The sequence below is a fragment of the Hemitrygon akajei genome, chromosome 18, assembly GCF_048418815.1.
Source record: "Hemitrygon akajei chromosome 18, sHemAka1.3, whole genome shotgun sequence".
Taxonomy (NCBI): domain Eukaryota; kingdom Metazoa; phylum Chordata; class Chondrichthyes; order Myliobatiformes; family Dasyatidae; genus Hemitrygon; species Hemitrygon akajei.
The window spans coordinates 6,713,407-6,731,111 of record NC_133141.1 but is presented as its reverse complement, the minus strand read 5'-3'; the positions used below and the strand labels follow the sequence as shown (position 1 = coordinate 6,731,111).

General features: G+C 43.2%; 1 protein-coding gene across 1 annotated transcript in view; it reads right to left on the bottom strand.

The window, feature by feature from the left end:
* The window catches only part of LOC140741048 (vesicle-fusing ATPase), a 270,286-nt gene that overhangs the window by 78,060 nt on the left and 174,521 nt on the right, over nt 1-17,705 (bottom strand). The window contains exons 15-16 of the mRNA XM_073070710.1: nt 15,561-15,694; nt 5,339-5,405 (exon numbers count right to left, since the gene is read on the bottom strand). Of these exons, the coding sequence (XP_072926811.1) occupies nt 5,339-5,405; nt 15,561-15,694 (201 nt within the window). The remainder of the gene's footprint in view (nt 1-5,338; nt 5,406-15,560; nt 15,695-17,705) is intronic.

Below are 17,705 nucleotides of genomic sequence, written 5' to 3'. Positions count from 1 at the left end.
GTCATGACAATACTCAGTCAGGACAGACTAGTGAAGCTTTACATGTTGAAATGAGGAAAAGAAAGTATGACCATGTTAATGGAGATATATTACCCAACAGTCCGCAAGATTAGAGGAACCAATTTGTAGACAGATTGCAGACTGTTGCAAGAAACACAAGGTTGTTATAGTAAGTGATAACAGGTTTAGGGGACTCTGATTTTCAAGAGATATTGAGGTCCTGTTTTTTTTAAGAAAGCAAGTGCATAGCAGGTATAGGCAGGTAGGAACAAATGAGGTGCTTGTGAAGTACAGAAATGAAAAAGAACACTCAACTAAATCAGGAGGGCTCAAAGGCATGAGGTTGCCCTAGCAGACAAGGCTGGGAGCACCCCAAGGGATTCTACAGATATGTTAAGAGCAAAAGGAATGCAAGGGACAAATCTGGTCCTCTGGAAGATCAGAATGGGAATCTATGCATGGAGCCAAAAGAGATGGGGGAGATCTCAAATTGATTTTTCTGCAACTGTATTTTGTCAGGAGACGGACAAAGTATATAGAAGTGTGGCAAAGCAGCAGCGAGGTCATGGACCCTATAACGATTGCAGAGGATGTGGCGTTTGCTGTCCTGAGGCAAATTAGTGTGGATAAATCCCCAGAGCCTGACAAGGTTTATCCTAGGACCCTACAGGAGGCAAGTGCAGAAATCACAAGGGCCCTAGCAGTGATATTTAAATCATCCATAGCAACAAGTGAGGCAATGGAGAATTGCTAATGTAGTTCCATTGCTTAAGAAAGTCTCTTAAAAAGAAACCACAAAATTATAAGCTGGTGAGCAGTAGGGAATTTTTGGAAAGTATTCTAAGGGACTGGATATGAGTATTTGGAGAGACATGGACTGATGAGAGAGATGTAGCCAGCATGGCTTTGTGTGTGACAGGTCGTATCTAACAAATCAGAGTTTTTTTGAGGCAGTTACCAGGAAAGATGATGAAGGCAAGGCAATCGATGCTGTCTTTATGGACTCTAGCAAGACATTTGACAAGGCCCCCACATGGGAGGTTGGTCAAGAAAGTTCAGTCACTTGGCATTCAAGATGAGGTAGAAAATTGAATTAGACATCGGCTTTGTGAGAGAAGCCGGAGAGTGGTAGTTGAGGATTGTCTCTTTGACTGGAGGCCTGTGACTAGCAGTGTGCTACAGGAATCGGCGCTGGGTCCATTGTTGCATGTCATCAGTGTTGATCTGGATGATAATGTGGTTAACTGAATCAGCAAATTTCTAGATGACACCAAGATTGGAGGTGTAGTGGACAACGAGAAAGACTACCAGAGCTTGCAGGAGGATCTAGACCAGCTGGAAAAATGGCAGATGGAACTTAATGCAGACAAGTGTGAAGTGTTGTACTTTGGTAGGACCAACCAGGGCAAGTATTACACAGTGAACAGTAGGGCACTGAGAAGTGCAGTAGAACAAAGGGATCTGGGAATATGGGTCCATAATTGAATGAAAGTGGTGGAACAACAGATAGATAGGGTCGTAAAGAATCTTTTGGCACACTGGCCTTCATAAATCAAATGTATTATGTACAGGAGTTTGTTGAATTTGTAGAAGACATTGGTGAGGCCTTACTTAGAGTACTGTGTGCAGTTTTGGTCACCTACCTCCAGAAAAGATGTAAACAAGGTTTAAAGAGTACAGAGAAAATTTACAAGGATGTTGCTAGGACTGGAGAACCTGAGTTAGAAGGAAATATTGAATAGTTTAGGATTTTATTCCTTGGAACGTAGAAGATTGAGAGGAGATTTGATAGAGGTATACAAAATTATGAGAGGTATAGATAGGGAAAACACTAGTAGGCTTTTTCCACTGAGATTGGGTAGGACTACTATGAGAGGTCATGGGTTACAGGTGAAAGGTGGAAAGTTTTCGGGGAATGTGAGGGGAAATTTCTTCACTCAGAGGGTGGTGCAAGTGTGGAATGCAAGCTCGATTTCAACATTTAAGATAAGTTTGGATAGGTACATAGATGGTAGTGGTATGGATTCGGAGTGCAGACTGCTGGGAGTAGGCAGTTCAAATGGTTCAGCATGGACTAGATGGGCTAAAGGGCCTGTTTCTGTGTTGTAATTTTCTATGACTCTGAATAAAATGGTCTTGTATTTACTCAGATTAACTGGAGCTAGAGTGGGTATTTGTTTCTTTGTGTTACACTTTAGAAAGTGTGTTAGAACCTGAGAGGGATTTAACAGAATGGCAATAACAATGCTGGGCTTCAATTTGTAGTTAAGCTGCTTTTGTTCCTCTGAGGAGGACAAGGTTAGGAAGATTTCAGAAGTGTCGAAGTCATGAATTGATTCCAGTTGCAGAGTGTCAGATACCAGGGAAAAGGTTTAAGCCAAGTGACAAAAGAGGTGATACAAGAAAGCAGTTACAAAAGACACTGATTCTTGCAAGTTGGAGTTCACTACAAGAAATGGTGTTAGAAATAGATTCAATCGTCATATGCAGAAAAAATATGGATAAATATTATGAGGGAAGCAAATTTCAATTGCCATGGAAGTGGAGTAATGTGTGGACAAATTGGAAAGCTCCAGCAGAGCTGACGCAGTAGCAAGATCAAACAGTCTCCTCCAGTGCTGAATAATTCTATGATTCAAAAGCTCAAAGTACTTATTCTTTATTTGTTTGTGATGTCAAGTGAGTACATGATAATAGGTTTCAATGGTCAGATGACACAAAATAAACTGGGACTCATCCAGTTTTTTGAGACAATGATGTTGTGTGATCCTGCATGCAGACATGTTCACAAACATTACAGGGCTTTAAACATAGCATTGTGTCTTGGCCCATGCTTCCTGCTAACACAGCTACCTCAGATGTCCAAGATAGCATATTTATACTATGTAGCATTGGTATCCAGGCAAAATGTTCCCTGATTTACAAAGACTGCTGATATCATAACCTAATTAGATCTGGGATTTGGCTTGAATGGCAAGAGTTCTTTGCAGTTTGCTCACATATTAAAACAAGCAACTATGAACAGAACAGTGACTGACTAAAAAAGTATTTCATTCCACTGATCCTGTCCTTTCTAATTCTGATAGCAATAGTTAGAATGTAGCAATCTAGAACCTAAGCCAACATTGCACTGCCCAAAGACACCAAGTGGTCATGCAGTCCAGAATTAATCCAGTATGGAGTCAGGATGCAGACTATCTGACCAGGAGGATCATCATGTCTGAAGAGAATAACCTGTGTACTGGTCTGAAGTTGCAACAGTTCTTCACATTTTAGAGCTTCTTTTAATGCTTCCACTATATAGTTCATGGCTGCTGGGTATAATTGTACAGATATTTGCCAATTGTCACTCAGTTGATTGATAAAGGAACTGCCTTTCAGCTTTTGGCTCATGTCATCTCTTTCAAACAGCCATCCAACTCATCCCAAACCTTTACCACTGAAACACTACAAATTTGCAAGGTTTTGATTTAAGTACATGTTAAAATCCCCATTAAATTTATATACTAAATCTGCTTTCACATTCTTTGACAAAGTTTATTCTAGATCACATTATTCTAATATTACCTGGAATGAAACCACAGCCTCCAGTTGTGGGATGAAAGTAGTGTCTGATGCACAAGACATCAAATTTGTTATACGGTTTTAGAATTGAATATTCAAAATGTCAAAGAAAAATAATTGTAGAAAAAATCTTCTGTGCACAGAATTAAAAATCATTAGAATTTTGTGTCATATACAGTACTGTGCAAAAGTTAGATATGGATAGAGCTATGGTGCCCAATTTTATGCACTACAATGTATTGCTCCCACAGGGTAAAAAAAACAAAATTCATGACATATGTGAGTGATGATAAACCTGATTCCGATATGGGTCTCTATTGTGGACTGAGTAGGAATGCGGCAGGGAGAGGGGAATCATAGTTGGGAAAAGGGGAAGGGAGAGGGGCGGGAACATGAAGCACTAGAGTGACATTCTGTAATGATCAATAAACCAATTGTTTGGAATCAAATGACCTTGCCTGTTGTCTCAGGGCTGGGTGTGTCTGCACCCACACCACCAGCACCCCCCCCCCCCCCACGCAAGCATTCCTTCTCTACCACCTGTCCCACATCTCACTCACGGTGCTTCACCCTCGCCATTCCCAACATCCTTTGCTTCTGCCAGATTTACAAACTCACTCTCCGTTCCACATTGACAAACACTGTACTGTGCAAAAGTCTTAGGCACCCTAGCTATATTTAAATACAAGGACTTTTACACAGTAGTGTAATACGTTCATGCATCAACTCAGTTTAACAGATAAGCAGTGAAAGTTAAACTGTGTACTCAGAATCCTTGGACAGGTAGGTCTGTGGCTGTTTTCAAATTAATTTCATTGCTTTGTGCTGCCAATGCTTTGATTTCAATAATTCAGCATATGGGATGAGACTCCAACTTGTCTCATACAGGCAGTTTACTCAATCTCATTAAGCATAAAGTCCAGCTATGAATTACGTGAGTGGTACTGAAGCTTCAGAGAAATGATTAAGAGATTCCAGAGAAGAAGACCTTATTCACCACACTATCCTAACTAGACCTTCCAAATTTTACTCAGACAAATTAAGGTTGTATCTATAAGGTATCTATAGCTGATTTGAACTGCTGCAGTGCAATCACCATTGGTCAGTGGATGAGGAGAGAGAAACAAAAGCATGATCAGTAGTGGTTCCTATTGGTGATCCAACTGACGTTGAACAACTTGGCTCCTTTACAGAACTTTTGGATAGAGACAAACTCCTGGTTGCATGCCAAAAAAGAGGAGCAAATTTCTGCAACCAAGGAGATATGACTGAGCTGTGGAGGAGCTTAGTCAGGGAATGTGTGGCATTTCAAAGGCAAAATGGTAGAAGAAAGAAAATTGCATCTAAATCACTATCTGATTACCCCTGCTGCAAAGTAATGATATGTTGGAACTCAAGTCAGATGGGATGTGTAACAATTGCTGATAATGATCAGAGACCATCTCCCAACTCACACAATCATTGTAGCAGAGAGACCATTTAGCCTATCGAGTTTGCATCAGCTCTGCAAACAATCCAGCAGCCCTAGCTCTTGCTCTTTTCCCATGTGTCTATTCAATTCCAGTTTGAAAGCGACAATCAACACCTTCCATTACCCTGCCACCTCAAATGGTGAATACAAAACAAACGGAAATGAAATTCCCCAAGGTAACTGGGGAAGATTAATCTGACAAGTACAAGTTTATAAAGCGGTTCCTTGGGTTAATCACAAAGTCTGTGCTCAGTGTATAGAACAGCCAAGTGACTGGGTTGTCATGATGCATCTCAAGCTTACCCAACAAGCGCTCAATGTCATCAACCACAACGCAGCTCAGTTGTGACTTGTATGCATCCTCGAAAATCTGTCAACAGAAATTAATAGATTATTAACCAGTTCATCGGGTGGGCTTGTAGTAGCACATCTGTTTTTGTAAATGGAGAGCTTGCACACAAATGTACGCCAAGTCTTGGGTTTCAAACTCCTCAAAATTTCTTTTTGTACAGTACGATCCAGCCAAATGGAGGTGCACTGAATAATACCTGGTAAACATTCCTAAAATCACAAAGTATTTGCAAGAATTTAAAATTTTCTCCATCATAAGTTCACCAAGTTCAACTCTAGTATCTTCATCAGATGTCAAGAGCTTTCTACAACATTTATTTCTACTATCAAAATAGTACAACATACCAGAACAACAGTATTACAGCCCAGAGGGAGATTATTCAGTTTAAAACTGGATGCCAGATCTGCAAAATAGCTACTTGCTTGGTCCCTACCTTATATCCTTCCAAAATTTTCCTTCAACACTATTTATTACCTCACATTTGAAACTATGTAATGAATGTTGCTTTCATCCCTGTTTCTTGTTGACCATTCCACATGCAAGTTAATCTGTATCAACATTCCTCTTAGTGTTATAGCTATCCATTCAGCAAAGAATGTGATTTGATCACTGCTCTATCCAACACTAGTCGCTTCATCTCACCTTTACATTCCTATCTCAATCCTGTAATTACCAAGCACCCTTTAAATAAATCGTCCATTATTCACTTCACTCATGTGATAGACACAAAACGGGCAGGTATTGATGGCAGCATGTTATCATTATAAATTGGTAATAACAACAGCAGTGGTGACGTTAGATGCAGAACTCACTGATATAAAAATAAGAAATAAGACATTGTCAACATAACAAATCACAAAACTTGTCTGCAAGGAACAGGCAACCACTAAATCTGTGAAAGGGCAAACTTAACGCAAACAGCTAAAAGTCAGAAATGGGTGAAGGGAACAGTTTTTACAATGCTCCCAACTTCTTTCTTAAGCATTATGTAAAAAGGGCAGATAAAAACCCAACAAACTTCTGAAGGCTATCCAAATAGCCTGTCTATAATGGTACCTTGCCTGGCACTCAGGATGCACTGCTAGGAATGAGAGCACTAATGGAATCAGCACTGACTAATCATTAAATTACCATGTAGAGACAGGCATTACTGAAAATCTGACAGAAACCCCTGCTCTCCTCACCTTCCTCAGTAAACAGCTCAAAAGTCAGCTTGGGACAACAGGGAGATAGCCTCACACCCAACTGGAGGTGACAGTAGAGTCTGTCCACACATGGAAAAGGTATTGCCAGTCTGCAGCAATATGGGTGGTCAGGGTCCAGCCCTGAATCTCACCTCAGCGCAGAAATGGCACACCACTTATCCAGCCTCACAGGCAACCTTCCCACACTGAATCTTGGGCTACTTATTGCAGATGCAGTTACAATGTGCAGGGATTTCCAGCATGTAGTAATGGGGAAAGCAGGAGTTTAGCAAACCTATGCTGTCTGTTGGTCTAATTGATCCACGAATGGATCTTGATATTTCAAAACTGATCATTTTTTGTAAGTTCCAATACATTCAGCAGAAGTAGTATATTATTCCCTTTGAAGCATTTAGGCATCTTAATTGATTTACTAATGGTTTAATTCTTTCAGAATATTATTGTTATGGAGAGCCAAAACAACCAACGCCCATTGGTCTGCTAACAACCAATCCAAGGCTGACTTTCACTGATTGGTCATTTAACCTAACAATATCTCTGAAGTTCTTGGATAAACTGCTTAAATAATCGTGCTTTGGATGAACTATTGGAGGTTCTTTGCAGCTGCGTGATTTCATGTTCTGGCTTTGTTCCATCTCCTAGTTTTTGGTCTCATCAGTAGTTACAGGCAAGCAAACTCAACAAGTTGGCAATGAGCTGCTGTATTATGTCAGGATGGCATTTCCAGCAGAAGACTTGCACACAATTCTACAACAGCAGCAAGCTCAATTTGAGGCAGCATGACTGAAGTTAATTGAAACCTTAACCAGCAGGTTATCAGTGAGTCCAACAACATCAGTAGCAAACACTGAACAGAGCTCATGTGAATCAGTTGTGTCCATTACCAACTTCCAGTTTGACGCCATTTCTGGAATCATGTTTGAATCCTGGGTCAAACATTATATAAAGACATCTTCTGGGTTGAGTTCACCCATAAAGATGACTCATGGAAGATGACTCCAAAAACTGGGTACTACTGAACACAAGCGTTATTTCAACTTCTTCATGCCCAAGAACCTGCATGACCTATCATTTGACGAAACTGTCCAAAAGCTAACAAGCATTTTTGGAGAGCAGTCATCTCTCTTCAGTGTTCAGTACCAATGTGTAAAACTCATTAAACATGATGCCGATGGCTTCATCACATATGCCAGTGTCATCAACTGCGAACGTGAAATGTTCAAGCTGGTTAACATGACTGAATCACAGTTCAAATGCCTGACTTTTATTTGCGGACTTCAGGCACCTGGTGATACAGACATTCACAAATGGATCCTGGCCAGACTGGAGCAAGACCCCAATAGGACTCTACAAGCTGTCACTCAAACACAATTTCAACCTGGTCAAATAGAACCATATCAATGTAGTATCTAGTGACCCAGGACATCATCACTCAGTGGGTCTCCAAGCAGCCACACACAGCTTGTTCGAACCGTGGTGCATGGCGTTATGCAAGAAACTGCCAATAAAAAAAAAAGCATATGCAGCAAATGCCAATAATGTGGTCACAAAGGTGGTTTTTGCCATTTTTCATTGTCTTCTTGAGAAGCACAAGCACTCCAAGTTTCAAAAGCCATCAAAATCTACAAGGAGTTTAATGGTCATGATCAAAGTTGCCTTTGCAACCAGGAGGTAGTACATCAATGTCTTGACCAACAATCAGTTGGTCAATCTACAATTCGATACAACCTCAGACAACATTACCCCCAAGTGCACGTGGTGAGCAGTTGGATCCCCACAGTCAAAACAACTCATCATTCTACTTGCCCCTGGTGGCACAAGAGGTTCACCAGAAAGATCATTGAACACAGAGTTGGACCCTTATCTCCTCCTGGAAGGGTTCGATTTACCCTGACCAAACTAACCACCAGTGCCAGCACAGCCACAAGCAACATCGCAACAAATCATGACCTGCACCCACTAAAAAGTCTGATTGCCAGGGTAAACTGGTTGTACCAATTTAAATCAATCCTCAGCTCAAATCCTACAGGTAATCATCTTCAAGAGGCAGGTGCTACGGAGAGCAAAAACAACCAACGCCAATTGGTCGGCTGACAACCAATGCTAAGCTGACTTTCACTGACTGGTCATGGTTCCTAACAATGTCTTGAATGTTCTTGGGTAAACAGTTTAAATAGTTGTGCCTTGGGGATGTACTGCTGAGGCATCTGTAGCTGCATGGCTTTATTGAACAAGGTTTATTTTGTGTTTTGGCTTTGTTCTATCTTCTGACTTCAGGGCTCATCAGTATTTACAGGCAGGCAGACACAATTATTTATGTTGATGGGGAGTGATTTGTTATATTAAAGGAGAGAGCACTAACTCTGCCTCTCATGGGTGTTAAGGATATTGAACTTTAAACGATGTTACTGACAAATCAAACTATGTAGTGACAAATACACAGTGCAATCTAACACACACAAGTTAACCTGCTGCTCAAAAACAAAAGAGCTTTAATTACTTTCAAAATGTCTTCAAACTGTGGCTCAATAGTAGCTCTTGCTTGAGTCAACAAGTTGAAGTCATTTCCAGAGTTATGGGGCACCTGATCTTGACTGATGCTACAGCACACTGAATGAGCCCTGCAGTGCTGGAGATGTTGCTGTTCTTCATACATTTAAACATCTCTCTTCATATGTATGTAAAAATTCTATTGCAGTACCACTTAAGAGAAAGGCAAACACGTTTCATCAATGAACATTAAAAAACAGCAGATGCTGAAAACCTAAAATAAAGAAAATATTGCAGATACACATCAGGGTCAGGCAGCATCTGTAGACCCAGAGTTAGAATCTTAGATCCAAGACATTTCAATAGAACTGTGAAAGTTAAAACAGGTAGCACAGCAGTATATTGGCCAGCGCAATGCTATTGCAACAGCAAAAAATTTGGTTCAATTCCATCGCTGTCTGCAAGGAGTACGTACTCCCCATGACCACATCACTTTCTTCTGGGTGCCTTGGTTTCCACTTAGACTAAAGATAGAGTAGGCTAATTGGTGACAGGAGTGTAATTGGGTGCCACAAGTACATTTGACAATGTCCCGCATGGGAGGCTGGTCAAGGTTCATTCGCTCGGCAATCAGGACGAGGTAGTAAATTGAATTAGACATTGACTTTGTGAGAGAAGCCAGAGTGGCAGTGGAGGGTTGCCTCACTGACTGGAGGCCTGTGGCTAGTGGTGTGCTGCAGGGATCGGTGCTGGGTCCTTTGTTGTTTGTCAGCTATATCAATGATCTGGATGATAATGTGGTTAACTGGATCAGTAAATTTGCGGATGACACCAAGATTCAGGGTGTAGTGGACAGTGAGTAAGGCTATCATGGCTTGCACAGAAGTCTGGACCAGCTGAAAAAATTGGGCTGAAAATGGCAGATGGAATTTAATGCAGACAAGTGTGAGATTTTGCACTTTGGTAGGACCAACCAGGGTAGGGCTTACACAGTGAACAGTAGGGCACTGAGGAATGTGGGAGAACAAAAGGATCTGAGAATACAGGTCCATAATTCAGTGAAAGTGGCATCACAGATAGATAGGGTTGAAAAAGCTTTTTGCACTTTAACCTTCATAAATCAATGTATTGAGTACAGGAGATGGGATGTTATGTTGAAGTTGTACAAGACATTGGTGAAGCCTAACTTGGAGTATTGTGTGCAGTTTTGGTCACCTACCTACAGGAAACATGTAATCAAGGTTGAAAGAGCGCAGAGAAAATTTAAAAGGATGTTGCTGGGTCTGGAGGACCTGAGTTATAAGGGAAGATTAAATAGGTTAGCACTGTATTCTTTAGAATGTAGAAGATTGAGAGGAGACTTGATAGAGGTATACAAAATTATGAGGGGTAAAGACAGGTTAAATGCAAGCAGGTTTTTTCCACCGAAGTTGGGTGGGACTACAACCAGAGGTCATGGCTTAAGGGTGAAAGGTGAGAAGTTAAAGGGAACATGAGGGGAAACTTCTTCATTCAGAGGGTCGGAAAACTGTGGAACGAGCTGCCAGCACAAGTGGTGCATGCAAGCTTGATTTCAACATTTGCATAGGTATGGGAATAATAGGGATATGGAGGCTATGGTCCAAGTGCAGGTTGATAGGCGTAGGCAGTTTAAATGGTTTGGCATGGACTAGATGGGCTGAAGGGCCTGTTTCTGTGCTGTATTTCTCTATGACTCTAAGCTCGTTGGGCAGGGAGAGCCTGCTAGAGTTTTGTATCTCAAAATAAAATTAGTTTTAAGTTGCAGAGAAGATAGGAAACAGATCGGTAACATATATGGAATATTTCTGATAGTCTGAGGCCCAGGGTGCCTTGGCAACCTTTTGTTTATGAAGTATCTTGTTGATGATTAAGGGAAATAAACAAGGGGACATAAAAGCTGCCCAACAGGTCAGAGCTGTTGCAAAGAACTGAAACCAAAATGGAAAAGGTTTTAAATGCCTAGATCAAGTAGCACCTAAGAAGTTTGAAGTGTCCCCTGCCGATGTTTATTTCCCAATAATTATCATATTGCTGGCAATAGGAGTTTGAGAAGCAAAGAGGTTACTTAAAGATATTTAGCCGCCCATTTTACAACAGCAACCACGCTCCAGAAATACCACTTTCGGACACTTTGATGAGTGAAAATTCCACTTTCAATGCACTCAAAGCAACATGGTGAAGTTGATGAGGCAGTTTCAAGGGCAACATAGCTCAAGGATGCACAAAACCAAAGAATCCAAAAGCAAACAAGCATCAATGCCCCTTTGAGGAATGTTCCTGCTCTTTTAGATAAAGTCACTCAGCTTCAAAATCAGTAGCTGAGCATTGTTCATGAATTCTGAAGTAGCATCCCCTAAAGTGATTGTTCAAAATACAAAGTAAATTAATGATCAAGGTACATATATGTCACCATATACTATCTTGAGATTCATTTTCTTGCAATCATTAGAAATACAATAGAATCAATGAAAAATTATACACAAAGGCTGGCCAAAAAAACAATGAGCAAAAGATAAACAGTGCAAAAATGAATAAACAATAAATAATACTGAGAATATGAGTTAAAGAGTTCTTAAAAGTGAGTCCATAGGTTGTGGAATCAGTTCAGTGTTTGGGTGAGTGAAGTTATCCCCTCTGGGTCAGGAGTCTGATGGCTGAAGGGTAATAACTTCCTGAACCTGGTGGCGTGGAACCAAAGGCTCTTGTACCTCCTGCCTGATAGCTGATGGTAGTCGTGAGAAGTGAGCACGGCCTGGATGGTGGAGGTCCTTGAGGCTGAATGCTGCTTTCTTGTGACAGCACTCCTTGTAGATGCGTTCAACAATGTGGGGGTGGGGAAAGAGGGGAAGAGGACTTTGCCCATGACAGACTGGGCTTCAGTTCTTCTAGGCTTTTCCATGCTCATGGCCATTACTGTTTCCATACCAGGCCATGATGCAACCAGTCAGCATACTCAACTGAGCAACTATAGACATTTTGTCAGTTTTAGATGACATACTGAACTTCTAAGAAAGTATAGACGTTGCTGTGCCTTCATTGCAATAGTACTTAAATGCTGGTATTCAGATATAATGACAATGGCATGGAATTTAAAGTTACTGACCCTCTCCACACCCAATCCTCTAATAAGGACTAACTCATGGACTTCCAGTTTCTTCCTCCTATTATCAAAACTCAGCTCTTTGGCTTTGCTGATGTTGAATGAGAGATTGTTATTGTGGCACCACTCAACCAGTTTGTCAATCTCCTTTCTATATGCTGATTCGTCACGAACTTTAATTCGGTCAATGACAATGGTGTCATCTTCAAACTTAAATATGCCATTGGAGCTGTGCTTAGCCATGCAGTCATAAGTGTAAAGTGAGTAAAGCAGGGAGCTAACCACATAGCCTTGTGGTGCACCTGTACCGTGGGAGATTGTGGAGATGTTGTTGCTAATTTGAACTAACTGCACTGTTTTCAGCAATAGAAAAAGGCTCCCCTTATAACCTCCATGAACCTAAATATATTGAGTTGTAAACTCAGTCAGCTCCATCATGTGCATTAGTCTCACCAGTATCCAAGACATCTTCAAAGAGCAATGTCTCAAAAAGGCAGCATCCATCATTAAGGACCTCCAACACCCACGACCATGTTCTTTTCTTATTTATTACATCAGGAAGGAGCTACAGGAGGATGAAGGCACACACTCAGCAATTCAGGAACAGCTTCTTCACCTCTGCCATCCAATTTCTGAATGGACATTGAACCCATGAAAACTAGCTCACTACTTTGTTTTGTTTAAACTCTATTTCTGCACTACTTTAAAAACTTTATACATAAACTTATTGTAATTTATACTTTTTATTATGTATTGCAATGTTTTGCTGCCACAAACCAACAAATTTCATAACATATGCCACTGATATTAAACCAGATTCTGAAGAGACTGCAGATGCTGGAATATGGATTATTGACCCGCCCAATTCCTCCAGCATTTTGTTTATGCAAAGCAACACTTTTGTTACCTGGCACCTAACTCAATCCAAGTGCCATTCAGTCATCAGCTCTGTTCGGACTTATTATTTTTTTTTAGAGAGACAGAGACATGGGGGGGGGGGAGAGGGGAGGGGGGGGAGAGAGAGGGGGGGGGAGAGAGGAGGGGGGGGAGAGAGAGGAGGGGGGGGAGAGAGAGGAGGGGGGGAGAGAGGAGGGGGGGAGAGGGGAGGGGGGGAGAGAGGAGGGGGGGAGAGAGGGGGGGGAGAGAGGAGGGGGGGGAGAGAGGAGGGGGGGGAGAGAGGAGGGGGGGAGAGAGGAGGGGGGGGGAGAGAGGAGGGGGGGGAGAGAGGAGGGGGGGGAGAGAGGAGGGGGGGGAGAGAGGAGGGGGGGGGAGAGAGGAGGGGGGGGAGAGAGGAGGGGGGGGAGAGAGGAGGGGGGGGAGAGAGGAGGGGGGGAGAGAGGAGGGGGGGGAGAGAGGAGGGGGGGAGAGGAGGGGGGAGAGAGGAGGGGGGGAGAGAGGAGGGGGGGAGAGAGGGGGGGGGAGAGAGGAGGGGGGGAGAGAGGAGGGGGGGAGAGAGGAGGGGGGGAGAGAGGAGGGGGGGGAGAGAGGAGGGGGGGGGAGAGAGGAGGGGGGGAGAGAGGAGGGGGGGAGAGAGGAGGGGGGGAGAGAGGAGGGGGGAAGAGAGGGGGGGGAGAGAGGAGGGGGGAGAGCGGAGGGGGGAGAGCGGAGGGGGGAGAGCGGAGGGGGGAGAGCGGAGGGGGGGGAGCGGAGGGGGGGGAGCGGAGGGGGGGGAGCGGAGGGGGGGAGCGGAGGGGGGGGAGCGGAGGGGGGGGAGCGGAGGGGGGGGAGAGGGGGGGGAGAGGGGGGGAGAGGGGGGAGAGGGGGGGAGAGGGGGGAGAGGGAGAGGGGGGGAGAGGGGGGGGAGAGGGGGGGAGAGAGAGGGGGGAGAGAGAGGGGGGAGAGAGAGGGGGGAGAGGGAGAGAGAGGAGGGGAGAGAGAGTTTGTGTGTGTGCATGAGAGAGACAGAGAGAGAGAGAGAGACAACACACACACGTACGTAAATGAAAGATATTGTACCAAAGTCTTTAAATCATGGACTTTCTAATTGAATGAGGTCAACAGACATGTCTGAAATTTTGCAGCAATGAATCTTTTGCTGCTTGGCATTTACAGCCACCAGATGGCAGTGCCTCACATACACAACAGCCTAACCCACTATCCTAAAGTGCAGCTGCTCTCCTTAAGGTGAATGAGAATTTTTTCCCCCCAGGGTGTTGAGAGGGAGAAAGAATGACAGAAATGTACGATCATGGGCAGAAAATAATTCAAAAAAGGCTAATTCAATTTTGTATGCAGATTAAACTGCTGGCTATTATACCAGATACCCTTCTCCTTCACTTCAGCTAATGCTGCCCTCAAATATCAGAAATACAGGCTAGCGATATGGCCTCAGGTCTGGTACTTGGAAAGGACCTCTGAGATACAGTCACACTAGTTTCCACCTGAGCTCAGACTCATTCCCCTCAGCTAATAAGATGCATTTCAAAACTTATTCTTGGAATAAGAGTGAGCAAATTCAAATTCCTGGGTGTCAACATCTGGAGGATCTAACCTGGACACAACGTATCGATGCAGCTACAAAGGCAGTACTACAACAGCTGTATTTCATTAGGACTTTGGAAAAATTTGGTAAGACACCAAAGACACTTAGCAAACCTCTACAGATGCACTGTGGAGAGTATTCTAACTGGCTGCATCTCTATCTGGTATGGGGATGAGCTACTGTACAGGATTGAAATATGCTACAGAGACTTGTAACCTTAATCAACTCCATCATGGGCACTAGCCTCTAGTATACAGGACAACTTCAAGGAGAGATGCCTCAAAAAGGCAGCATCCATCATTAAATTAATATTTATTTCATGACATATGCTGGTGATATTAAACCTGGTTCTGATTGGAGAGCCTGTGGACTCATTTTGGGAACTTTGGGGCTCATGTGCATGTATTTCTGGATTATGGTTGCTCTTTTTTATTGCTGTTATTGAGCATTTTGATTTTGATGCGGTCCAGGGCGCTTCAACGGAGCCGGCTTTGCCTGCGCCTGCAGTGGGCTAGCGGTGTGGCGCTGAACTGAACTAAACTGAATACTGCTGGACTCCTGGTTTGATGCTTGCGTTTTGCCATTTGCGCAATTATTCTTTTTTTTGCACGATGGGTGTTTGATGTTATCTTGAATGAGTTTCATGGTGCTTCTTTGTTTCGTGTCTCAGAGTTGTATTCTGTACACATACTTCATAATAAATGCACTTTGAAGTTTTGAAATCTTTATCCTCGAAGCAGACCATAACTTGATTTAGAAGTGATTAAGAACAAATCCTTGTGCAAATGGCCTACATGGGTTCAGATTGAAGCTAAAATTGAGAACATGAATTGCAGAAAAATATCTTATTTAAAATAAAACATCATGCAGATCACCTTTTTAATGGCCTGGCATTTTGCTGTCTCTGTGAATCCAATCATTTTATCAGGAGAGCAGATCTTAATGAATGGGAATCCAGACTTTTCTGCAATCTTTGCAGCCAGTGCAGTTTTACCACTGTTTGGTGGCCCTATTGAGAATGAAAACCAGAAATGAGCAAATCAAAAATTTTCACATTAACAAAATGCATCAAGACATTTGACCTCAAAATATACTTGTAACATACACAACTGTATTAATGGGAAGTATCATTGTCTTTAATTACCATGCCAAGAATATCAAAACATGAACATCAATTTCCCTTCTCTGCCCTCCCTCCCAAAGATTGTTTGCTCAGGCATGTCATTATCTTTGCTGGGGGGTGGGTGGGAATGAACAATCAACCTTACAGCCAAAGTCCTTAATCAGGGCTAAAAAGAAGGGGGCAGAAGCTAGAATAGATGATGGGGGGGGGGGGGGGGAGAGAGGAGGAGGAGGAGGAGGAGGAGTACACGCTTGCTGGTGATAGGCAAGACCAGGTGAGGGGAAGGTGGATGTGTGATGTGCATAGGGGAGATGTGAGAAGATAGGAGGTGATATGTAGAAGAGGTAAAGGCTGAAGGAGGAACCTAATGGAGGTGATGGGCAGGCCACGAGGGCATGGGAGGAGAACAGAAGGGATGAGAGGGGCACTAGAAAAGGGGGGAAACCAAAGTGTGTGCCTGTATGCGTTGGGGGGGGGGGGGGGGAAGAGAGATAGAAATTGATGTATATCCCATCAGTTGAAGAGTACCCAGATGGAATGCTGCATTTGGCCTCATTGTGGTGGTACAGGAGGCCATGGACAGACATGTCAAAATGGGAATGAGAAGGCTGTTGCAGTTTTCAGAGTGAAGCAGTCCCCCAATTTGCATTGGGTTGCAAAGTTGAGGAGATCACACCAAAGCATCTAGTTTCCAGTCCTAATGAAGAGTTCTAGCCTGAAACTTCACTATTTATTTGGCCTCAAATGCTGACCTGTTGAATTCCTCCAGCATTTTGTGTGTGTTGCTCAAGATTTCTCATGTCTCTCACGCCTTTGTTCACTGTGTTCCTTTCCAAACTACAAACGACTCATATGTTTCATCCTTAAACACAGAAAATTGGTTCAGGGGCTGTTACACAGGGCCCCATCCCTCTGTATCCAGTGGCAGCAGACCCCAGACTTTGTAACTTCCCATCAGCGCCTTTGCAGGGTTGGCAAACAGTCCACAAGGTGGGCAAATTGCCTCATCTGTATCACAACGAGGTGCAGAGAGATTGAGAAACTGGCTATACAAGGAGGAACTGATAAAGAGGGCCCTTCTCACCCCCAGTAAAACAAGGTCAGAGTGGTCATGACAATTTTAGTGATGAGGCAATCTTCAAACTGAATTTCACAGTCTGCTCAGGGAACCATTATCTCCTCCTCTCACAGGGCCTCCAAGACACTCCATGCAGACTACTGCTTGATATACTTGTGTTTACAAGCATCTTTCATGGAAAACTTTCAACAAGGGACAGGTGATGCAGCATGACTAATTGAAACCCTTCTCTGCACGGATGCCAGGCACATCCTTTGGAACAGTGGTTTTGGCATACTCATGTTTCCCCAAACTTGAACGTCTATTGATCAAATGCCTACCATCCTATTTACCAAGAGTTCTCCTCCATGATCCTGACCGCAGTTTACATACCTCCAGTGGCCAACTATAATCAAGCACTTGAAATGTTGCATGATGCCATCACCAAACAAGAAACAGTCCATCCTGATACATTTCATATTATATTCTAGGACATCAACCAGGCTTGTTTGAAGAAATTCCTACTCAATCACCATCAACCTGTAGCCTCAGAAGTCTCAACACACAAGACCACTGCTATACTAAGATTAGGATTGCCTATCGCTCCATGCCTGACCACAATTTCGGAAATCTGAACATGTGTCTGCCCTTCTCCAGCCTGCATACAGGCAGAGGCTAAAGAGTAAGTCTCCAGAGATTTGGACAACAAGGAGGTGGTCATAGGAAGCAGAGGAGCGGCTACGGGATTTCTTCGAGTTGGTGGACTGGGCTGTGTTCAAGGATGCATCTGTGGATCTGAATGAATAAATCACAGTTGTCGTGGACTATACAAAAACACTT